General features: G+C 41.7%; 1 protein-coding gene across 4 annotated transcripts in view; it reads right to left on the reverse strand.

Annotated features, from left to right (window-relative positions):
* COL7A1 (collagen type VII alpha 1 chain) overlaps positions 1–25077 on the reverse strand; it is a 122781-nt gene that overhangs the window by 13086 nt on the left and 84618 nt on the right. For 3 of the 4 annotated variants that reach the window (XM_040408529.1, XM_040408530.1, XM_040408526.1), the window contains exons 69-112: positions 24186–24290; positions 24055–24090; positions 23925–23960; positions 23482–23529; positions 23353–23388; positions 22153–22278; positions 20050–20259; positions 19934–19969; positions 19654–19698; positions 19482–19553; positions 19322–19366; positions 18712–18774; positions 18203–18247; positions 15788–15823; positions 12295–12330; positions 12122–12148; positions 11871–11903; positions 11401–11463; positions 11089–11124; positions 10903–10983; positions 10740–10808; positions 10489–10524; positions 9970–10011; positions 9748–9792; positions 9291–9335; positions 8438–8473; positions 8296–8355; positions 8076–8201; positions 7913–7984; positions 7340–7375; positions 6400–6459; positions 6021–6065; positions 5883–5918; positions 5626–5661; positions 5484–5540; positions 5150–5221; positions 4045–4116; positions 3713–3748; positions 3353–3433; positions 3215–3268; positions 2637–2690; positions 1828–1890; positions 1683–1745; positions 1410–1526 (exon numbers count right to left, since the gene is read on the reverse strand). In XM_040408529.1, coding sequence (XP_040264463.1) covers positions 1410–1526; positions 1683–1745; positions 1828–1890; positions 2637–2690; positions 3215–3268; positions 3353–3433; positions 3713–3748; positions 4045–4116; positions 5150–5221; positions 5484–5540; positions 5626–5661; positions 5883–5918; positions 6021–6065; positions 6400–6459; positions 7340–7375; positions 7913–7984; positions 8076–8201; positions 8296–8355; positions 8438–8473; positions 9291–9335; positions 9748–9792; positions 9970–10011; positions 10489–10524; positions 10740–10808; positions 10903–10983; positions 11089–11124; positions 11401–11463; positions 11871–11903; positions 12122–12148; positions 12295–12330; positions 15788–15823; positions 18203–18247; positions 18712–18774; positions 19322–19366; positions 19482–19553; positions 19654–19698; positions 19934–19969; positions 20050–20259; positions 22153–22278; positions 23353–23388; positions 23482–23529; positions 23925–23960; positions 24055–24090; positions 24186–24290 — 2628 coding nt within the window. Of the gene's footprint in view, positions 1–1409; positions 1527–1682; positions 1746–1827; positions 1891–2636; positions 2691–3214; positions 3269–3352; positions 3434–3712; positions 3749–4044; positions 4117–5149; positions 5222–5483; positions 5541–5625; positions 5662–5882; positions 5919–6020; positions 6066–6399; positions 6460–7339; positions 7376–7912; positions 7985–8075; positions 8202–8295; positions 8356–8437; positions 8474–9290; positions 9336–9747; positions 9793–9969; positions 10012–10488; positions 10525–10739; positions 10809–10902; positions 10984–11088; positions 11125–11400; positions 11464–11870; positions 11904–12121; positions 12149–12294; positions 12331–15560; positions 15597–15787; positions 15824–18202; positions 18248–18711; positions 18775–19321; positions 19367–19481; positions 19554–19653; positions 19699–19933; positions 19970–20049; positions 20260–22152; positions 22279–23352; positions 23389–23481; positions 23530–23924; positions 23961–24054; positions 24091–24185; positions 24291–25077 lie in introns of all 4 variants that reach the window. The other variant, XM_040408528.1, reaches the window with a different exon arrangement.

Genomic DNA, 25077 nt, shown 5'->3' on the forward strand with positions numbered 1-25077 from the left:
ATTATAGAATATCAGGGTACATTACAACACCATGGATATGCTGGGAGTTGTATACCTCCTCTTGCAATGTACTCTGATATTACATAATAGCGGCTTGGACATGCTGGGAGTTGTAGTCCCATCCTCTTATACTTTCTCCTGTAATGTGCTCTGATATTAAATAATAATGGCTTAGACATGCTGGGAGTTATAGTCCTCTCCTGTTATACCTCCTGCGGTAATGTTCTCTGAATTAGGGCCGGGTTGATGGATAGCGGAGGCTAGTCATCCGCCTAGGGTGCCACTTCGCTACCTATTAAGGGGGGGGCACTCATGGTGGTCCAACCTCACAAGCCTCTGGCCCCTAGGGCTACTTTCACACTAGCGTTACCATTTTCCGGTATTGAGATCCATCATAGGGGCTCAATACCGGAAAAAAACGCTTCAGTTTTGTCCCCATTCATTGTCAATGGGAACAAAACGTAACTGAACAGAACGGAATGCTCCAAAATGCATTCCGCTCCGTTCTCATACCGGAGAGCAGCATGCTGCGGTTTGCATTCCGTCCTGAGATGCGGAGCAGGACGGATCTGTCATGACCCACAATGCAAGTCAATGGGGACGGATCGTTTTCTCTGCCACAATAGAAAAAGGATCTTTCATAACAGATGCAGATGGTTGTATTATCAGTAACGGAAACGTTTTTGCTGAACCCTGCCGGATCCAGTAAAAACCCTAGTGTGAAAGTAGCCTAGGCCTCAAGCCTGTAAGGCATTAGAACAGAGCAAGAAGCTGCAATGACATCACTGCAACCTCTTGCTCTGGGTCTCGCATGATGACGTCATCACGTGAGACCCACAGCAGGAGTGGTGATGTCATTGGGACCGCATGAATCGGGACGCAGCAACACAAGCCACAGATAAACCTGTGGTCTGCATCGCAGACAGCAACGCGTGACGGGAGGGAGGTGGGTTTTTTTAAAATACTAAATGTCCACACTGCTGGGGGCACCAGGGAAGGAAGGAGATCATTATATATACTTGGCATACTGGGGAGGAATGGAGGAACATTATATACTGGTGCTACAGGGGAACATATATATATATATATATATATATATATATATACATATACACTGGCACTATGGGGGGAGCATTATATATTGGAACTAGTGGGAGGCACTACAGGGGGACATTAGAGCCACTGGGAGCATTATGGTTATATTATTACTACTAGGGTACTGTAGGGGCGTTATTATTATTTGATGCAATATGGAGGGCATAGCAATGAGGCTTGACTATGCCTAGGACGATGGACACTGGCAGGAACTATGTAGCCAAATACTAGCCCGGAGCTGAGATATGGTCCATCACTGGGCAGATAACTACTGCAGCTTTCCCCTAATGACCAAATTTGTTATCCCACCATACCTTCTGTCCTTGAATGCCTTCAGGACCCTTAGAACCAGGAGGACCAGGGGGGCCAGGAGGACCTAGAGTTCCATCAACACCTCTGGGTCCAGATGGACCGATTATACCCAGTGGACCCTGGCAAAAGATAAATGATGTAGGTCGGATCAGTAGGCTCCACAAACAAAATACTAATATATATTAAAACGTGGGGTAATTTCTAAGACCAGACAGAAGGTCATGTCATAGTCATATACTCCATGGTGACTGGAGAATCATTGCTATTATACTCACTCTTTCTCCTTTTTCTCCCTGGTCTCCTTTAGTACCCTGTAAGCCTTCCATCCCTCTGTCGCCCTACAGAAAACATGGCCATAAGAGAAATGCAATACCATAAAGGCAAATAGTCTAATCTAACAATCTCTATGCTTTGTATTACCTTGGCTCCAACAAGACCTTCTTTTCCAGGCAAGCCGGACTGTCCCGGGATCCCAGATTCTCCCTGGAATTTGAATACTTTGTTATCTATATGATTATTTCTAATCAGTTTTTAGTAATTATCAAGATCATTAGGGTTAAAAGAGAGAACAGAAGCAATGACGAGTCCTTCTTCAACTATGGTAATGAATAGACTACTTGTGGCATCAAATCCATGAAGGATCAAGGCCAAGGAGGTCCTTGGGCAAAATATGGTATAAGGGCTTATTATTCCCTTCTTATAGAGTAACAGGGGGCTGTACAGAGGTAGCAGTTTGGACATAACAGTCTATAAATTGTAGACCTGTTACATGTGGGACCCAGGAGCTTTCAGTCATGGCTTTAGTAAGTTGTCTTCTATTCAGTGGAGGGCAAGGGGGATTTTCTGAGGTCGAAAGGGTAATATAAAAGAAAAAGGGGTTAACGGGTGGTTTAATTTGATGGTTTCTTGGAACTTAAGTGGGACTCTTTGATGCAACTGGTTCCACCACCAACCTTGACTGCCTGCGCTGATGACTGTTTATATGTAATGCTGGATTTACATGCCCTGATTTTCGGGCCTAAATCCAGCAAGTCAAGTTTCCAGTCTGGTCACGATGTCCGGAGGGTTTCCACCACCATGGGCCCTGCATTGGCTCAAATATAGCTGGTGGGCCAATGCTGGTTCACACAGTGGGAGATGTCCTTATTTGATGGAGGAACTATTACCATATCCGTGTACATGTTATGCAATGTAAAATTATAAAGTGAAAAAAAAAAAAAACACTTTACCGAATCTCCTTTTTTTCCAGGAAGACCATGGCGTCCAGTCATGCCAGTGTCACCCTGCAAAGAGAGCACTTAGTAATGGTCTGTATAACTGCATGAAGAAAGTCCAACTAATTACACCATATGCTGCATATATCACCATTTGCCCCAAATTTTTAATTTTCTCTATTAAAGGGGTTGTCCAGGATTTTGATATTGATGACCTTTCCTTAAAATATGTCATCAATCGGGTTCCGACTCCCAGCACCCCCACATCAGCTGTTAGAAGAGGCCGCGGTGCTCCAGTAAGTCCTGCGGCCTCTTCCTAGGCCTGTGACGTCACTTTTATCGGTCACATGGCCTAGGCACAGCTCTTTCCCATTCAAGTGAATGGGGCTGAGCTGCAAAACCAAACACAGCTGCTGTCCAGAGAACGCCGCAGCACTTACCGGGGGACCTCCTCAAACAGCTGATCGCAGGAGGCCAGGAGTCAGACCACCGGTGATCACATATTGATGACCTATCCTAAGAATATGAGGATCTCGGAAAACCCCTTTAACAGAAAAATGTGCAATGTAAAAAATATCAGCAGTCACCAATACCTTATCCCCCTTCTCTCCATCCTGGCCACAAAGACCCTTCATACCACGATCTCCCTGAAATCCAAAAATAAGAGAAATAGATATATTATCATCGTCAGGCCACAGAAAATGCAAGTATTATATAGGTTAATTTCTTACCTTTGGTCCTCTAAACCCATTTAGACCTGGTTCTCCTTTCTCTCCACGTAGTCCAGGTAATGCCTCTTTACCCGGGATACCCTGGAAATAAAAACATAGCAAAATATAATGCAGGCCACCTTAAGCCTGAAATGTACAATGGAGGTTGTACTTGGTAAAAGAGGGCCAAACTCAGGTGTGTTCAGGGATGGGGCAACGACTGCCAGGCCCTCTAAGCTGGGGGCGGCACAGAGGATAGGGGCATGAACCAGAACCAGAAGACATCAGGACTCCAATATATTTGGGTCACATTGTTAATTATTGAGCCACTATGTATTAAGAACAGTCAAATACATGCCAAAGCAAAACTGAGATACTCACGGCTTCTCCTGGTTCTCCTGGATTTCCAGTTTCACCCTGGAAAAAGAGATGAATGCCAATTTACAATATTCCAGGTTGGTAAAAGTAAGTTAAAAAACATTATTTTATCCGCAGGGTCAGTATAATAGTATGTGGTGCTGGTTTAGTAAACATATTTTTATTAGTTTCTCATAAGCATGAAAAATGACAACTTTTATTGTATAACCAGAAAAGTGCTCAGAGAAGTTGTCACTTCCCCTCCAAACACTCATCTTGGAAGCCCATGCATGTGTCTTTACCACTGAAGTTATTACACGGTCACTGATATTAATCTCAGTTGTGATTGTAGCTACCTTTTGTCCACCAGGTCCGCGAGGTCCTACAAAACCGGTTGTCCCTTTGTCTCCTGCCTCTCCTTTGACTCCCTGGGGAGAAAAATTGCAAAAAAAGGGCAACTCATCTACTGAACTATACACTTTATAGCCCAGTTTGACTAGATGTTTTGTGAATTACGTGGCAAAGAAGTCATCTCAGGTATGTTCATTAGAATCAACTGGTGGGTAAGGGTGGTTATGAGGCTGAAGAGTACTTGACATCTAGGGGATATTGCTAACTGAGCCCTAGAATATTCATTTAATGGGACCCTGAAGCTGCATTTTGAATAGTCTTATATGGACAACAATTTTGCCTGTTTTGGCCAACCATGATTTTCTCTAGGTAAACAACTAGGTCAACAAGGCTGATATAATCAGGAAGTCATCATGGGTCTTCTGACATATAAGAAAGTCATCATGGGTCTTTTGACATATTGGAAATTCATCAAGAGTCTTCTGATGTATGGGAAAGGCATCATGGGTCTTCTGACATATCGGAAAGTCATCTTGGGTCTTCTGACATATCGGAAAGTCATCATGGGTCTTCTGATGTATCGAAAGTCATCATGTGTCTTCTGACATATAGGAAAGTCATCTTGGTTCTTCTAACACATCAGAAAGTCATTACAGGTCTTCTGACATATTGGAAAGCCACCATGTGTTTTCTGACATATCAGAAAGTCATCATGGGTTTTCTGACATATCGGAAAGTCATCTTGGGTGTTGCTTTTTAGGTAACTTCCTTCATTTAGGGTGCCATATACTGTATTTGACATGTCAGTCATCATGGGTATTCTGACATAATGGAACGTTATCATGGGACTTTTGATATCTGAACATCATCATGGCTCTTCTGACATATCAGAAAGTCATCTTGGGTCTTGTCTTTTTAGGTAACCTCATTCACTTAGGGTGCTATATACTGTATTTGACATGTCATGTGGTCTAATATAATCTTGGCTGTCAACTAAATGATCAGCTATAATTTAGGAGATGTTGCTGTAGCGGCCACTTTATTATGTATAATGTCAGGAACCTGTATATTGTATTACAACCTACAGAAGGCCTGATTTCTTGCTGGTACCTTTTCTCCGCTCGCTCCTTGGTCTCCTTTGTCCCCCTTTTCTCCCTCAGACCCTTTAATTCCGCGGTCACCCTGGAAGGAAACAAGCAGATATGTCAAAGAAACACAACTGATGATGAAGATAGAAGAAAATAGAAGAGGAAACAGGGTGGAAGAAGAGGAAGAAATAGAAGAAGGGATGAGAAGAGGAAGATTAAGAAGAAGGAAGTAAAATGAGGTGGGATAAAGAAGAAGAAGAAGAGAGACAATGTTGGGGCGAAGAAGAGAAGACAGAAGGAGAAGATGGAAGAAGAAAGAGGACATGGATGAATGGTAGTTCCATGTTATGACCTACCAGCTCTCCTTTATTTCCTTTTGCTCCTGGAGGTCCTTCAATGGTCAGAGTGTCACCCTAGACATGTAAGAGAAGGCATATGAGAACTGATCCAAAGGGTAAGACCACAGTATAGACCGTGGTTATATGGATGAAGGCTTACCTTGTCTCCCTTAACTCCTACAAGACCGATGTCACCCTGAAATATCACAGAACACAATATAGTTAAACAAATGTCCACTGCTGGAATATGATGCCCGTGTTGATGTATACAGATGTTAATACTTAGAGGGGATGTCTACTTGTCACATCCCTGATAATAGGATGATCCCTCAGTGAACCGCTGTTATCTATAGCCTAACTGAGTTTTCATTCATGCTTAGTAGGATATGACCATGGGATATGTTCCCCATTTTTTACCTTGTCTCCTCGTTCTCCTCTGTTTCCTGGAAGACCCTGAGAAATACAAGAAACATCATCAGAATCAACACTAAGCCATTGGGAACATGTATGATCCATGTTATGGATATTACAACCCAATGCATAACCAGCACTTACCTGAGGGCCACGGTCACCTTCCAATCCTGGACGGCCATCCTCGCCCTGCAGAAATTTAACAAGAGCAAAACATAACAGAAATGAACTGCTACATTGTATCACTGCTACACATAGGTGGTTTTAAACAGTGGCATTCGGTTAGCAGTCAACAGTGGACCCTGGTGCATAAAGGGCCCCAAAGCCCACTCTTTCATATAAGAAGGCACCAGAATTATAAATGGTAGATGGGTACCCTGTTACGGATTTTGCATTGTGATCCAGGTTATGTCCAAGAAAAAAGCTTAAAGACAACAAGGAGAAGAAAAGGAGTAGACAAAAGGAGTATGAGAAAAGGCGTCAAGACGAAAATCAAGGGAGACAGAAGAAAGAAGATGCATACCCTTGGACCTGAATCTCCTCTCTCTCCTCTAGGACCCAACTGACCAATTCCTGGATCACCCTGGGAAAGATGGGGAAGAACAAGTCAGCATTAATATACCTAACAATAATTGACCCCTTGACAATAATTTGTCTCCTCGGTAGCAATGTTGTATCAATTTAACAGGACACCAGGCAAAACTGATACATTGTCTCTTTGGGGCTATTGTATCCTGCTGCACCCCCTGCACTAGTCAGAATTTCTCCCTAGTAACACCTATTGGTGGTAGTCACTCTACAAGCCAGTGTCTGACCTTTTTACAGGCCTTGCAACATAACTAAGGATTTAATCCAAGCCAGAATCTGAACAATAAGCAAAAGAGACCCATCCACAGGGAGCCGTTTGGGGTTTTTGCCTCTCGTCAGTGCAGAGCAAGATACTGGTTAGGCTGGATGAGAAGGCTTTGAGGATGTGGGTCTGGGAGAAAAAAGTTTCTTCTTAAAGAGAGCTCCAAGTTGGCATTGGAAATCTCACCAACTACCCTGTAGGTGGCACTAGAGACAGTTTTCCTTCTTCCTGGAGGAGAGCTACTTTGCATACCTTTTTTCCTAGGGAGCATTGCTTGGCCTATAAACCTCCTTATACCAATTTGGCGGTCTCCACAAACTTTATTTAACCTCTGATAATCCTAAAATCCTAAGGATCTGAGATATATTTGTAGCACAGAATTACCAGACAATCTGGAATCTTGTGAGACAAGGAACAGAAGACGGCTTTTTTGTTATGTTAGTATTTGATTGTGCCTTGAAGGTTCTATTCCCTGACAAGTACATGTTATATACTTTTCTATGATTGTCCAATAATCTAGACGTCTCCTAATCTGGAACCTGTCTAATGGTGGATTAAAGGAATTACATATAGATCTATATAATGAAACAAAATCACCTTGTCTTAATCTTACCTTGTCACCCTTGATTCCTGTAGGTCCTGGGGGTCCCTGTAATGATACATCTGCTAAGTATAGTAAAGCATGAAGACATAGGAGACCAAAAAACTTTTCATTGTGTTATGTGTATATTTCTGTATTAGATCCAATGGCGTATTCTACCATAGAGTCTGCCAAGGGACCCATGGTTGGGGAGGGACTGGCACTGAAATTCTTCCTCTGCTTGCTGTTTAAATGTCATAGCAGCTACTCATAGCTGCCACTAGGGAGCATCATTGGCTACAGAGTTATACAGCTCTGAGTTTAATAGTAGCTACAGTTAGCTCCCCCTAGTGGTGGCTACATGCAGCCAGTATTATAAAACTGATCAAATCAAAAATATAATACAAAACGGCATGTACTAGGAGCAATGTATTTAGGGTAGATCTCAGTGAGTAATGGAGCCCATCCGCATCTATAATATAGGGCCCAACAGTTCTGTGAATGCCCCTGTAGAGATCTACTGATACGGAATATGAAAGTGTGAGTGAGGTGAATGACCAGTAATAGCATGCAGAACAAATGATGAAAGAGACATAAGGTCCCTACCGTTGGCCCAGGAGCCCCTGATGGTCCTTGTGATCCTGGATTCCCTTCTCTTCCAGGGAAACCGATTAAACCCTATATAAAATTCAGTAATATTAAGTAAAAATTCAAAATAATTCTTTGAACAATGTATTGGAATATGTCTTTTGGTCGTGCTTAAACTTACCCTATCCCCAGGTGCACCAGGGGATCCAACCTGTCCCAGTTCTCCTCTCTGACCTGGCTGGCCAGGAGTCCCAGCAATACCTTGAAGACCTGGTGGACCTGGTGGACCAGGCAGCCCGACATCACCCTTAAAAGAAAGATCGAATGAAACGAACATCTCTAAGATGTACCACACAATTGCAGAACGTGGAAAGTAGAGTGACCTATTATCTGGGACTTACCTTCAAGCCTGGTGGTCCTATCTGTCCTTCAGGTCCAGGTAACCCAATGCCAATTGCACCCTAGAAATTTAGAGATCAATATCAAATGTTGTGTCTGTCGTAGATTTGATAATGCAGAATGAGCCATACTTTTAAAACTTACTTTATCACCTTTGGCTCCTGGAGGACCTTTGGATCCCTGCAAATAGTAGAAGTTTGATCACTTCATTTGTCAATTGATTACAAACTTTTAGCTCCTTACAGATTAGAAAAACATGGCTGTTTTTGTTTGTTTTTTAACCCAGAAACAGCACCACACCTGTCCATGGGTTGCATCTGGTGTTGCAGCTTAGCTTCACCAAAGTGATTGGGGCTGACCTGCAATACTAAACAAAACCTGCAGACCGGTGGGGCACATATTTTTATTTTTTTTAAAAAGCTATTTTTATACCTTACAACCCTTTTAAGATACTTTGCAACCCCATTAAAGGAGCACTCAACTCATAGACAATTATTTAGAACGTTTTATTAGTTGAAATCTGTTGGGTAACTACTTTTCCTATTTAGTGCTGATTTTGAAGCACACATCTAAAAGATACATTCAAAATTCAGGTAGATCCTTCTAGAGCATTTTGAGAGCTCAGATGACCATTCTGCACTAAGTCACCTGTCTGACAACAGAATGGAGATATAACATCTGACTGTTTCCAAGGGCAGCGAGCAGGATTGTAAATGCTGCTTTGGCCATGACTTGAGAAAAAGATAAATGTGATACAGGCACAAGATATGCATTTTGTAATGTAGATTTTAACCACAGAATGACCTTCGCAGTGTAATTCAACACTTACAGATGAGTAGGCCATACTGTGTCAGGTGTGGGAATCACAGGGCACCATACTGAATATTCCAATAATTGATGATGCGTGATACCGGACAAATAGTAGCATATATGTTGCCTTTGTCTTTTCAGTTTGAGATAAAAGGCATGGGTATTATGTCGTTCAGAGGTCACTTACATCTTCTCCAGGGTCTCCAGTGTCTCCATTTTTCCCTTGTTCCCCCTAGTGGTAAAAAAAATACACAAATCATAATTTGCAAATTCTAATACTAAAATAATAAATTTGGGGAATCCTAGTCCAATAAATGTTAATATAGCCAATCAGATATTCACTCACTTCACCTCCTCCTACCCTCTCACAGCATGAAGTCTCAGAGAGAGAGAGGCAGAGACAGAAAGACAGAGTGCCCCCCCTTTTTACTGTCTTCTATTTACTGTATTACACTAGAGTTTTGTTTTTTTTAGGACTGAGGAGGTTTCTGAACATTTACAGGGAGTCTACAGACAGGAGAAGAGGCTTACAGGTTGCTGAAAGGTGAGGATGATGCCACGTTCCCCTTATAAGATATCTTAGGGTTGCATTTGGAAAGGATGGTTGGTTTATCATGGCATTTCTGCCATCTAGCAATACTCACCTTCTCTCCTCTAGGACCAGGTAATCCTCTGTCTCCCCTTTCGCCCTGAAATACAGCAGAGCACATTACTACATGAAATAACTGGGAGGAGACGGCTACATAAAGGAACAACCAGAAAAGGGAACAGGCAACAATAGCGCCCCTGGGGTGTTTGTGTGGCTTGTACCCCAATACAAATCAAATGATTCAGATACTTCAATAAATCAAAAGAAAATAACCTACCGGTTCACCTGGAATTTGACTGGCTTGGTCACCAGAAGCACCCTAGTAAAATATCAAACATGACATGACCAACACACGCAAAGCATATCCTATTATGAAGATGAGAGAATGTACTATGTTTTTCCTTTTCAAATCCTCTGCCTCTAATGATAATGAGATGACTGCAGACCTGACCCTGTGATGATAATAAGATGACTGCTGACCCCTTCGCTGACCCCTTCCCCTTAAAAATAATAAAATGAATCTGCTGACCCCACCCTCTGATAAGACGAGGACTCTGCCTTCTGGTGATAATAAGATGACTCTTCTGACTCTGACACTTAATGATGATTAGGTGACTCTACTGACCATGTTCTGCAATGATACTGAGATAACTCTGCTATCCTGTCTCGGTCTATACATGAAAGCTATAAACTGTGCTGCAGGAAATAGGAAATGTCAGCCTATGGTGTGTGCTGTGGGCTCCACCAACATACAAAATAGGTATAATAGGCTTTCCGGCAATGCTGATAGTCTTACCTTATCTCCTTTTGGTCCAGGGGCACCAGCCACAAACTGAAACCAGATCACATGGGTATCATTCATGATATAAAATAATACATGTTTCCTACAGAGTTCTAGCTATCTATAAGGGAATCAGTCAGACCATTGTCAATATGGCCTCAATATGCAGAAGGAAAAAAAAGAAAAATCCTATAATACAATATACATAGAAAACAATCTAAAGGGTTAAATCTAATCATACAAAGTAGCTAAAAGTTACCACTCACTTCTCCGGGAGTACCGGCTTCTCCCGTCGCTCCTTTGGCTCCGACAGCACCTGGAGGACCTGGAATACCCTGAGATCAAAAACAATAGTGAATGTATCTTTTATTTCAATGGGTACTGAAGAAAAAAATTCAATAATTAATAACAGTAAATCTTGATAGGTACCATCTTCCCTGAAAGTCCAGGTTCTCCATCTTTGCCCGGTAATCCATCTCTGCCAGGTATTCCATTTTTTCCTGATTCTCCCTAGAAAAAAAAAAAAAAAGACATAATACAAGATTATCCATTCTGCCTATATATCTGACAGCCAAGAGCTACTGATTTCTGGAAGTATCCTGCCGGGAAACTTACCACTAAGCCAGGGACGCCGGGAGGTCCTTGCGGGCCCTAAGAACAGAAAGAAACAAAACCAATGAAAATGATTCGACTAAAGAGCAATAAAAGACATTATTATTTATCCAATCATAAGACTCCTTCATATAGGGTGGCGTCGATATGGGGGGGTATGGCGTCTGCTCTGGTAAAAGCTTTTATGCCAAGATCACCTTATACCATAACTCAATGAAAATGGTCCAGACACCTAAATATCAAGGGGCTTGTAAGGGAGTAGTAATGGAAAACATGATCATAGGACATAAGCTTCTTATCTACATGAGTCCTTACCGCTAATCCAGGTGATCCAGGTAAACCAGGGGGTCCAGCAATGCCCGGTGGACCTGGAAAGCCCTAGGAGACAGAACCAATGTGATGATACTAATAAGTAATAAACTAATATAACCAAAGTATATAAAATATCACCATTTTTAGGAGGGTGATGCTGCAGAAAACATTGCTACAATGGCGGTCTCCCTTCCAGGGGCGCTTTAGTTTTTAAAACTGAAGACCATGTCTACTGTAGCCGTGCTGTTACATGAGAAAGCCAGACAATGGTGGAAAGTTCCCTCATATACTAAACATACTGGTCATCTGTTTTTGAGAAGACCTCTCCCCTAGAGACCACTTTTTAATACAATTTTGGGAGGTTTCACTGTATTTTCTGGATTAACTCTACAGAAAATAAGTTATTTCTCAATATCTATAAAAATAACACATTAAAAAGGGAAAGTACAAATGAATAGGAATACATTACTCACTCTAACACTGGGTCCAGGTTCTCCTTGATTGCCCTACAACCATAATATAATGTTCCATGAATAGAAGGAGGGAAAGGAGAGAGTGGAGAAGGAAGAGAATAGATAGATAGATAGATAGATAGATAGATAGATAGATAGATAGATAGATAGATAGATAGATAGATAGATAGATATGAGATAGATAGATAATAGATAGATAGATAGATAGATAGATTCTGTTCTCTTACTAACCAATTGTAAACATTACTTACCTTTAGCCCAGCTGGTCCAGGGGGACCCTATTTTAAAAGAAAAATCATAATGAATGGTTACTTTCATGCTCACTGGATACAATTAGTGATACATTGTAACACTCCAATGATATTGTATGGCAGCCCATATAAATGTATGGAGTTAAAACAGCAACAGCAGCAGCAATACTTACGGGAGGACCCTGTTGACCTGGCTCTCCTGGGTTTCCCTGAAAAGGCATCGACAACAATTAGTCGACTAAAATATGATGACTGCATATACCAAATATCTGGCATGTACTATATGGAGTGATACAGTTTGTTATTACAGGAGCCATGACAGATCCTAATGGACCCTGCCAGATTACTATAACGTATAATGGATTGGTCAGGCTTGGAGACCAGTATTGTAAATGACTGGACAGTCAGGGAGCCCTGTTACAAATTTTGCATTGGGCTCCAGAAGCTTTATCATTACAGAATTGACCCAACCACTACTATGAGCATAGCCTTCATAAAGAATAAGCAGGCAGTGCCCATAATTTGGAATCATCGATTTTAGATGATTTTGTTTCTACAGCCAGATATTTGGACGACCCTTATATACCCAGTATCTACAGTATACAGTCATGTGAAAAAATTAGGACACCCTTTGAAAGCATGTGGTTTTTTGTAACATTTTTAATAAATGGTTATTTCATCTCCGTTTCAACAATACAGAGAGATTAAAGTAATCCAACTAAACAAAGAAAACTGAAGAAAAGTCTTTTCAAGATCTTCTGTAAATGTCATTCTACAAAAATGCCTATTCTAACTGAGGAAAAAGATAGGACACCCTTGCCCCTAATAGCGAGTGTTACCTCCTTTGGCTGAAATAACTGCAGTGAGACGGTTCTTGTAGCCATCTACCAGTCTTCGACATCGGTCTGAGGAAATTTTACCCCACTCCTCAATGCAGAACTTTTTCAGCTGTGAGATGTTTGAGGGGTTTCTTGCACGTACAGCCCTTTTCAAGTCACCCCACAGCATCTCAATGGGATTCAAATCTGGACTTTGACTTGGCCATTCCAGGACTCTCCATTTCTTCTTTTTCAGCCAATCTTTGGTTGATTTACTAGTATGTTTTGGGTCATTGTCATGTTGCATGGTCCAGTTCCGCTTCAGCTTTAATTTTCTAACTGATGGTCTCACATGTTCTTCAAGCACCTTCTGATACACAGTAGAATTCATCGTGGATTCTATGATGGTGAGCTGACCAGGTCCTGCTGCAGCAAAGCAGCCCCAAACCATGACACTTCCACCTCCATGCTTCACAGTTGGTATGAGGTTATTTTCTTGGAATGCTGTGTTTGGTTTACGCCAAACATGTCCTCTGCTGTTGTGTCCAAATAATTCAATTTTGGACTCATCTGTCCAAAGAACATTATTCCAGAAGTCCTGGTCTTTGTCAACTTTATCTCTGGCAAATGTCAGTCTGGCCTCGATGTTTCTCTTGGAAAGCAAAGGTTTCCTCCTTGCACACCTCCCATGCAAGTTAAACTTGTACAGTCTCTTTCTGATTGTAGAGGCATGTACTTCTACATCAACAGTAGCCAGAGCCTGCTGTAGTTCTCGAGATGACACTTTAGGGTTTTTGGAGACCTCTTTTAGCATCTTGCGGTCTGCTCTTGGGGTGAACTTGCTGGGGCGACCAGTCCTGGGCATGTTGGCAGTTGTTTTGAAAGCCCTCCACTTGTAGACTATCTTCCGGACAGTGGAATGGCTGATTTCAAAATCTTTTGAGATCTTTTTAAATCCCTTCCCAGACTCATAGGCTGCTACAATCTTTTTTCTGAAGTCCTCTGACAGCTCTTTTGCTCTCACCATGGTGCTCACTCTCACTTCAACAGTCAGGAGCACACCAAACTAAATGTCTGAGGTTTAAATAGGGCAAGCCTCATTCAACATGCAGAGTAACGATCTACTAATTATGTGCACCTGGTGTGATATACCTGTGTGAGATCTGAGCCAATTTAAGAGGGAATACATGTGAGGGTGTCCTATCTTTTTCCTCAGTTAGAATAGGCATTTTTGTAGAATGACATTTACAGAAGATCTTGAAAAGACTTTTCTTCAGTTTTCTTTGTTTAGTTGGATTACTTTAATCTCTCTGTATTGTTGAAACGGAGATGAAATAACCATTTATTAAAAATGTTACAAAAAACCACATGCTTTCAAAGGGTGTCCTAATTTTTTCACATGACTGTATGTAGGACAATGCCATATACCTGCATATAGTGACGACTGTAATCAGATACTGTATCTGTTCTATGAAAAGTGTCATGTTACTGCTAAGCAGATGTGTAGCTGTAGTATACCCACATGGTAAAAACATGAAAAGGTGCAATTTACTGATAACATATGCAAATTTAGCTACTGATATGTCCGCCTTGAGACTATGCACAATAAAATAATTTTTTTATTTAATGTTATGTAATTTGCATCTTTATAAGGAAAATTATTTTATAATTATATTATAATTAATAATTATAATTATTATAATATTCCAGATGAAAATAATTGAGGTTTTACTTGCAGTACCACAAATAGCCACACGGAATGCTGCAAGCATAAAGCAATTACTCTGAAGCACCACCTAGTGGTAGACTTGTTTGGTGCCGCATAAAGCAATTACTCTGAAGCACCACCTAGTGGTGGACATGTGTAATGCAGCACCTTTCATTTTCTTCTTTGTAAAACATAAAATGCAAAAAAAAAAAAAACACAACAGCACAGATAGTAAAATGATGCATGTCACATCTTTCAATTGAAAGTAGATGTGGTTAAGATCAGACATATGAAATGATCACTATATTTTAGTGCTTGCTATACATTGATATGTCGCTACTAATAGGGATTTATAGAATTTGGCTTTCAATCAGCTAGTAAATTGCACCTTGTACTTTGAGACACATTGAGGCACAGACTTTATACCTACTGAATGAATATTTCTGTACATATAAAAAAAAAAAATTAAGCAACCTTCCAAATCGTCTTAATTTAAAATGTCCTATTGTATATTGTCTACAGCTCCTATGCAGAGACATATATCTCCATGGAGACAGGGAGGATTCCAGTGTTCTTGCAATAAAAGCATTAGCTTATGGCATGTATTAAAATCCATCTTCATTTATTGTAAACAGGATACGGCTCACACGTTTCGACCCAAAGTTTGGCCTTATTCATAGCAAGCCATGATTAAGACCAAAGAAGGCTATGGTCTTCTCTTTTTCCACAAATTTTGTGCAGCCTTGCACCTCTGTTTTCTTACATGTTTAGGAAAATATAAGGATATGTTTTTTAATGAACAGTGTAAAGATCTGCTGGGCCTCTTGTGTCAGACATTTATTACAGAAGCACATACAATCTGCAGACATGCCACATGCAAGATATGAAAGCAGAGGCAATGAGAAACACCTACCGGTCGGCCGAGCACTCCTGGGAAGCCTGGCATACCCTGCGGATATTTAATTCAAGCCCAATCATTAGTGCAAGAGAAGAGGAGGCGCCCAGAACCCAGATGAACCCAATTAATAAAGGGACCAAGAATGACCGCACGAAGAGACCAGTGTAAGTGCGCAAAGCCATTGAGAGCAGGCAGCTCAAGTCATGAGCCCAAACTGCAGCTATCCAATGGGGTTTACTTACAGCCGGGCCTGGAAGCCCGCTATTGCCCTTCTCGCCCTATAATGAAGTCAACGGACACAAAACAAGAAGACATAATACAGGTCACGTGTGATCAAGTCTGTCTCTACCAGACAGGTCAGCGCCAAATTGTACCAAACCATACAGGAAAAAGTTGCCATCAATGTCGGGATAGTCCTACAATGTAACTTAGAAAGAGGTGGGATTCTGCTAATTTACATTGAAAGGGGTGGAGTTGTCACTTTTGGGGGCATTTCACTGTGAAATAGCAGAGAAATATCGATATGTATGCTGAAATATGCCCCAAATTACAAACCGTTCCTTTTTATGAGCTAAGTCTAAGTAGGGGATTTGGAGCTCTGAATGCTATAAAGATATATTCAGAAATAATCGGCATAGAAGGTTGAATCTATTTAGGGTAGAATATAAAAGGGTCGACATTCATTTTATAATGATGGGAATAGAATACATTGCCCTTGTATCCCACTTGGTGCCGGTCTTATGGGATGTCTGAGGTAGAGTTTTCCTTTAAAAGACTTACCCATTGTGATCTTGTCAGTTGGTAGAGTCTTCCAAATGCTTTGATTTATCCAGGCTTTAACATGGCTCCCAATCTGTCCATGAAGGGGTTATCCACCTTCAGAGGGCTTTTGCACCCACCTTCAGACCCCACCCTACTTGACTGGACCTGCATAGAGAAGCATGCTTACCTGCTCCCTGCTGCGGGGTTCCGGCTCCTTTGCTCCCCTGCTGCCGCTCTGGTCCCTGCTTGGCGTGGGTCACATGGTCGGTGCAGCCAATGGCAGGATACAGGAGTGACATGCCTCCCATGCATCACGTGACCCAGTGACATGACGCCAGCCATTTGCTGCAGTGGCCATGTGTCCCGCATTAGATAGGAAGTTTACCAATGCGGACCAGAGCGCAGCGGTGGGGGAAGGGGAGAACCCGGGGGGGGAGCAGGTTAAGTAAGCTCCCACGTGTAGGGAGGTCTGCACAGAAGGCCCCTGAAATGGACAACTCCTATCATCACTGAAGTCAATGCAAAACCAGACACGACCTCAGGACAGGTGTGGTGCTGTTTTTCGCAGGGAGAAAGCTGCCATGTGTTTCGAATCAACCCCTTTAATCCCATCAAGTCCAGCTTTTTTGCTGTTGTATAGCTATTGACGTCTATAGATTTGTGGAGAGGCAGCCAATAGTGCATGATCATGACGGTCATTGAAATCAATGGGGAATATGGAAACGGACCACACCAGCTAGCTCTCTACCATGATGGGTCCCAGTGGTCACATATACAGTACAGACCAAAAGTTTGGACACACCTTCTCATTCAAAGAGTTTTCTTTATTTTCATGACTATGAAGGCATCAAAACTATGAATTAACACATGTGGAATTATATACATAACAAACAAGTGTGAAACAACTGAAAATATGTCATATTCTAGGTTCTTCAAAGTAGCCACCTTTTGCTTTGATTACTGCTTTGCACACTCTCTTGATGAGCTTCAAGAGGTAGTCCCCTGAAATGGTCTTCCAACAGTCTTGAAGGAGTTCCCAGAGATGCTTAGCACTTGTTGGCCCTTTTGCCTTCACTCTGCGGTCCAGCTCACCCCAAACCATCTCGATTGGGTTCAGGTCCGGTGACTGTGGAGGCCAGGTCATCTGGCGCAGCAGCCCATCACTCTCCTTCATGGTCAAATAGCCCTTACTTTCAAAGTTTTCCCAATTTTTCGGCTGACTGACTGACCTTCATTTCTTAAAGTAATGATGGCCACTCGTTTTTCTTTACTTAGATGCTTTTTTCTTGCCATAATACAAATTCTTACAGTCTATTCAGTAGGACTATCAGCTGTGTATCCACCTGACTTCTCCTCAACGCCACTGATGGTCCCAACCCCATTTATAAGGCAAGAAATCCCACTTATTAAACCTGACAGGGCACACCTGTGAAGTGAAGACCATTTCAGAGGACTACCTCTTGAAGCTCATTAAGAGAATGCCAAGAGTGTGCAAAGCAGTAATCAAAGCAAAAGGTGGCTACTTTGAAGAACCTAGAATATGACATATTTTCAGTTGTTTAACACTTGTTTGTTATGTATATAATTCCACATGTATTAATTCATAGTTTTGATGCCTTCAGTGTGAATCTACAATTTTCATAGCCATGAAAATAAAAAAAACTCTTTGAATGAGAAGGTGTGTCCAAACTTTTGGTCTGTACTGTATAAAAGTGTATCATCTTTAATAACCCAGATTACCAGTATCTGTTTGCTTAGAAGTAGTTGTTGTGGAAGATGTAATACCAAAAATGTTGACTATGGGCTTGGGCTTAATGCCAATAGTAAGTATAGAAAGTCTAAGTATAGATCACATGATGTAATACAGGAGTCAATGATTCCCTCTCATGACATACCGGTTTTCCTTCAGACCCTGCTAGTCCTCTCTCTCCTTGGAGCCCCTAGAGAAAAGTACAAATTGTAAAACTTTAAGGCTATGTCCACCCTCACAGCCACATTTTTATTATTTCTCCGATGCATCTAATGTGTAAAAAAGAAGCAACAATGATAAAAAGAATTCCCTATCACAGCTCCTATGCAGACCTGTGCATCTCCATGGTAACAGACTACAAACAAACCCCTGTGTAGTCAGATCCTTCAGTCATATTCCCCTCTCTAACCCCTACTACTTGCTGCCCAACTGAATATACTTTAGCATACACTTGGGGACAGACAGAAGGAACTACGACTGCAGGATCAGACTACACTGGGTTTTGTTGTCTGTTTTCATGGAGATGGATAAACACAAAATGGTAACAGATAAATGCAGTGGAACAATAAAAAATGCTTGTGAAGGTGAAAAGTTCCTTGTAATAAAAACGTTCTATTCTCTTTTCATTACTGTTGAGACTTTTGGAACACTCACTGGGGGGCCATCTTTGCCCTTCTCTCCTGGGTCACCTCTGTCTCCTTTAGGACCTTCTACTCCCTGAAGAGAAACAAATATCAAAAGTTAAAATGTTTCCATAAATGATATAACATAATATATACATGTTAAAGTGAAGGTAAACCGCTTGAACAATATTTTATTATCTGCTTACGTCCAAATTCTGAGCCGATTCGTTTGATAGTAAATGTTTAAAGATATAGAAAGAAAAGCTCCAAGTCTCCTGCAGATTGTCACTGCCTGAAGTCATCAGTAGGTGGAGCGCAGGAGCTCATTGCATACAGTTTATACATTGAACTCAATAGTAATACAGTATGCAGTAAGCCTCTTAAGCTCCCAGTGGCGTTAATGGCAGGCGGCAATAATGTGATCATTTAACCCTTCATTACACAGGAGTTTTGGAGCGCTGTACCACATAAATGAGCTCTTACTGCTAAAATTATATATTCCGAAAAAAAAAAAATATTGGACCTACAGATGACATGACGGTCAAAGATGAACACTTTAAACATTGCTTGCAGCTTTTCAGCTGTTGCCAGTACAGAAGAAGGTAGAACACCTCTCTATAGACTTACTACTACAACCAGACCTTATCTCCTTTGGGTCCTTTCACACCATCTTCTCCTGGGTCACCCTGACAAGGAAGGATCATAGCACAAATTACAGACTGCTCAACAACACAAGGTATCACAAATTGGTATGATATGGTGGCAACCTGAATATAGGGAATTAAGAAACTGCAAACTGACCATGGCTCCCTTTGGTCCTGGTAGTCCTCTTTCTCCACGCGGCCCAGTGGCAATAAGTTCTACTGCTTCCCCCTTAATAGAAATGCAAGGAGATTAAAATGATAAGAACATCTCAAAGTTTATTAAAAAAAGTTACATTTTACTTAATATAGTCTAGTGACAATGTATTTACCTTAGGTCCTGGGGGTCCAATAGATCCCCTTGCTCCATCCTTGCCCTGTAAAATATCAGCATAACATTAATAACCAGGTTTCCGATACATAGTCTGCAAAGGGCCATTTATATGTAGTCTGAACCACTGAGCCAAGCAATATGCATCGATGGAAACAGAGATGATGGGTGTCCAAGTATCCAGATATCACAGCCTTGTTCCCCAAGATATATATGAATATACACGATATTATTAGTCACACTATCGATGGCAGTAATGTGGAAGGATAGATATAACTTACACTTTCTCCTCGTTCTCCTCTCTCTCCCCGGTCACCCTGCAAGGTAAATAGTTATATTGTAGTAGGTGATTGGACAGACAGATAGATGATAGACCAGTATAGATAATATTCTCCACCTTCTCTCCTGCTTTTCCTTGTTCTCCAGTTTCTCCGGTCCTCCCTGGTACTCCTGGAATTCCAGGTTTTCCAGCTTCTCCAGATTGTCCTGGTGGTCCTTCAGGACCTCGCTCTCCAATAGCACGTCCGGTAGGGCCTTGTGGTCCAGGAGGACCTTGATCTCCATTTTCTCCTTTCTGTCCTCTCTCCCCAGGAAATCCCATTGTTCCCTAGGTGGAAATAGAATCAGACATACAATATTCCAGGATTTGTGGGACTATGTTCTTATATACAAGTGTCTTCTTCCAGACAAGCTGCCTGATCTAGAACTAACTCCCTAGAAATGATAGGCCTTGTGCTGGTGTTCCTCTTTCAAGAGACTCGTCTTGGACCTGATTTCTGACCGCTACCATTTCTCTCAAGGTTAATCTCGTGAGGGCCAACGTGACAATTATCCCAGAAATCTAGTACTTTAGAAGGGCATGGAGGGGTAGGATTTCACAGGCCTGACACACCACTGATTGACATCTAGCTGGCTCTGACCACCATAGTCCAGCTGCCACCAACACTGCTGGGGTCATAGACTTCTAGTCCTCAAGGTATTCTTACAGTATTGTTAGGAGCACCATGGTTGTCACTGTTATTGGGAGTCAGTTACTGTCACTGTTAGGTCCAGTTCACACAGAGTTTTTTGTGCTCTGAAAAAAGACACGTGTATTCCTCTCTGATTTTTTTCAGGGTGTATTTCAAAATCAGTTGTGTGAACTGCCTCTTATAGGGATCCTGTGTCTATCAATGTTATGGGGGTCCTGTGGGCATGTGCTTCCCCTTAACTCTTTTGGATTCAGATTTATCAACACCTTTGACAAAATAATTTTCCAGTAAATTTGGGCATGCTTTCTAAAATGTTAATCATACCTAGTCTGTCTCTTTGTTGTCTATGTGACCTGTGCCCGGTCTTGTTGTCTATGTGACCTGTGCCTGGTCTTGATGTCTATGTGACCTGTGCCCGGTCTTGTTGTCTATGTGACCTGTGCCCGGTCTTGTTGTCTATGTGACCTGTGCCCGGTCTTGTTATGTATGTGACCTATGCCTGGTCTTGTTATGTATGTGACCTATGCCTGGTCTTGTTATGTATGTGACCTATGCCTGGTCTTGTTATGTATGTGACCTATGCCTGGTCTTGTTATGTATGTAACCTGTGCCCGGTCTTGTTATGTATGTGACCTATGCCTGGTCTTGTTATGTATGTGACCTATGCCTGGTCTTGTTATGTATGTAACCTGTGCCCTGTCTTGTTATGTATGTGACCTATGCCTGGTCTTGTTGTTTAGGTGACCTGTTCCCTGTCTTGTTGTTTAGGTGACCTGTGCCCGGTCTTGTTGTTTAGGTGACCTGTGCCCGGTCTTGTTGTCTAGGTGACCTGTGCCCGGTCTTGTTGTCTAGGTGACCTGTGCCCGGTCTTGTTGTCTAGGTGACCTGTGCCTGGTCTTGTTGTCCATGTGACCTGTGCCTGGTCTTGTTGTCCATGTGACCTGTGCCTGGTCTTGTTGTCCATGTGACCTGTTCCCGGTCTTGTCCCTGTGACCTGTGCCCGGTCTTGTTGTCCCTGTGACCTGTGCCCGGTCTTGTTGTCCCTGTGACCTGTGCCCGGTCTTGTTGTCCCTGTGACCTGTGCCCGGTCTTGTTGTCCCTGTGACCTGTGCCCGGTCTTGTTGTCCATGTGACCTGTGCCTGGTCTTGTTGTCCCTGTGACCTGTGCCCGGTCTTGTTGTCCCTGTGACCTGTGCCCGGTCTTGTTGTCCCTGTGACCTGTGCCCGGTCTTGTTGTCCCTGTGACCTGTGCCCGGTCTTGTTGTCCCTGTGACCCGTACCCGGTCTTGTTGTCTCTGTGACCTATGCCCGGTCTTGTTGTCCCTGTGACCCGTACCCGGTCTTGTTGTCTCTGTGACCTGTGCCTGGTCTTGTTGTCTCTGTGACCTGTGCCTGGTCTTGTTGTCTCTGTGCCCGGTCTTGTCTGTGTGACCTATGCCTGACTCCTTTTATATACAAGTCTCTGTCTTCTGTACTCGTGAAGTCTCATAGTATTGTCTCGTAGATTTACTGTACATGGGTGGACATACATCTCTGCCTGGAGCTCCTTTCGCTCCCGGTTCCCCAGGTTCTCCCTTAACGATCTTTGAGACAGGAAGGACGGATATTCCGGAGCCATCATCGAAGACATCAATGACATCTTTCAGTGCAGAAATCTGTAAAACAATCACTATGATGACAATGGGACAAGGAGCATTATATGGTCAAACGTATATGAAGCTTGCAGGGTGGGCAGTTACAAGCATCAGTTCTGTAGTAACCTAACAAAGATCAATCAGATTGAAGAATTGTAGTTAAGGAGTGTGTCTAGTGCAGAGGTGGTCTAGGGCCCAGACAATAATGGTCATGGATCCCTTCTCACTATCACAGATCCTGCAATATTTTTATGATTGCATTTTACTTATTTTGAGCTAAAAATATTTTTTTATCAATTGGTCTCTATTAAAATGTTCAACCGTTTCTGAGATACAAGGATTAAAAATAAGTCTGTTTGCAAGCTCTCACAGTCTGTTTTCTTTGAATCCAGTCATCTGACGGCTCATGTGTAGCTCTTATCTCTGATCTCCTGACCTCACAAACACTCATCATTGCTCAATTCTTATTAAGCTGATATGAATATGGCTTAAATAAATGTTTATGAATTTGTGAGATCAAACATAAAAGCTACACATGAGCTATCAGATGATGGGATTCAAAGGAAACAGACTGTGACAGCTTGCAAACAGGCTGATTTTAACCCTTGTATCTCAGAAATGGATGAACATTTTTAATAAAGACCAATTGGAAAAATGCTTTTTTTAGCCCATAATGAGTAAAATGCAATCATAAAAAATGCCCCCGAAGGTGCACACAGCCTTTAACTAAATAATACCTAAAGTGTCAGTCCATCTCTGATCTAATTATAGGCATTACATACCAGAATTGTCTGGATACTGTATGGACATATTATTTATTCATTGTATAGCAGTTTTATTTGTATACAGCATATTGTAGGGGAGGTTTACATTTTGGCTTGATATGGACGCGTTATTTTGTCATTATATAGCAGAATTATGTGGATATTCTGTTAAAGCATTACTTAGGCATTATATGGCAGTATTATGTCTAAAAATGAGTCCTGACTTGTCCAGAAGCCTGGTTGGTGGTATTTGCAGGAAAATATACAGTTATATAAAAATGGAGCAATGCAAAGTAATGAAGATACTGGTGTGGAAAGAAAAATAATTTACCTTGATTCCCAAAGCATTCAGAGATCTCTCTACATTCTGAAAAGCAAAATAAAAAATCACATGGATGAGATCATGGAATACTGCTCCGTATGTCTCATAGATGATCATTCATGCAGAATTAATACATACTGCAGCAGTTCCAGGCTCCCCTTTCAGACCCATTTCTCCAGGCCGTCCCTAGTTTTTTTTTTTATAAAGAAAAATTAAATAAAATAGGCAAATAAAAAGACAATGTAAAAAAGTTGCAATTTGCATAAAAGTAAAAGCAAGCAGATACACTTTTTTATTCATGGGAAAAAATAATAAAATGGAAACTCTTTGTACTTATTACTGATGTAATAAATGAAACAATTCTGGCTACATTAAACCACCACTAGGGGGAGCTAGCTGCATATGGATTTATACAGATCGCAAATCAATGAGAGCCATAGGCAGTGAGCTTCCCCTGGTGGACTCCAATGCCACTATATGGGCTTGGTTGAAACAGCTACCACTGTTCTCACTATAATGTCATACAAACTAAAAAAAATAAAAATAAGGAAGGCTGTTATTCGGATATATTGGGGGCATACCTGTTCACCTTTAGATCCTGCTTCACCTCGGTCACCCTAAAAAATAATTCAAGAAAAAATCATGAAAACCAATGTAAGGACAAGTACATACGGTATAAATGTACAGATCACTAATGTGCGGTAATCATACCTTTGGTCCAGCTGGGCCAGCAACTCCAGGGATTCCCTAATAGGACAAAAGCAGGGATGGTAAATATAATATCTACTGGTCACTAAGCATGCTGGGCTGCCAAATGGTATAGAAACCAATTAGGCACGCACCTGTCCTGGAGCACCAACTATTCCTGGTGGTCCTGGAACTCCTGGTACTCCTGCTAGACCTGGTGGGCCTACTTCTCCTTGAACTCCTTTGGTACCATCACGACCCTGTAAAAAATATTAAATTTCAGCTCAGCATAAAAAACTGAGATGGCCACCAAGAACTGACCATGAAAATGCCTGTTAGCATCCAATGTCTATGAGACTGGTGAGTACAGCGTTCTACTATCTTGATGAGTCTCGTTGACTTTAAATGGGGTGGTAATGCACATGTGTGACCACTGCTTCATTCCAACAGGGGGCATGGAACTCCTGTTCTCATGATCGGTAGGGGTCCCAGAGGAAGGACTTCCAGAGATCATGCAATCATCATGGGCCAAACCCTTTAAAAAAAAACTCTGTCAGCATGATCAATCCTATTAAACCAGGCATGGACTGTTCATACTGATTAAAACGATACATTTATTTTGCCTGTTTGTTAAACAGCTGCAGAGATATCTGCGTTTCATTCATATGCAAATGAGCTTTTTGGAACACCAGAGGGTGGTGCTGAATCCTTGGAGCACTGCTTTTGTAACACCCCCTGTGCTCTGGATACTCCCCCTTCTAATTGATTGACAGGGCTAGACATCAGCATAGCGAGGACAGAGAAATTGTTGTTTTCTATGTTTAGAAAGCTAATACATATTACTGTTTATTCACAGGCACACTATATGATTATAAAGACACCAGTTATATGTATTAGCTTTCTAAGAATAGAAAACCCCTATTCTAAATATGATAAGACTATATTCTTTTATTGTGGATTAAATGAGGGAGATAAAAAGATGACTGAAGAAAAAAAATCTAGAATTCACTTCTGGGATTTGACTCAGGGACATCTACTTGCATAGCT

This window comes from Bufo bufo, chromosome 9, assembly GCF_905171765.1.
Source record: "Bufo bufo chromosome 9, aBufBuf1.1, whole genome shotgun sequence".
In the NCBI taxonomy this organism is placed as follows: Eukaryota; Metazoa; Chordata; class Amphibia; order Anura; family Bufonidae; genus Bufo; species Bufo bufo.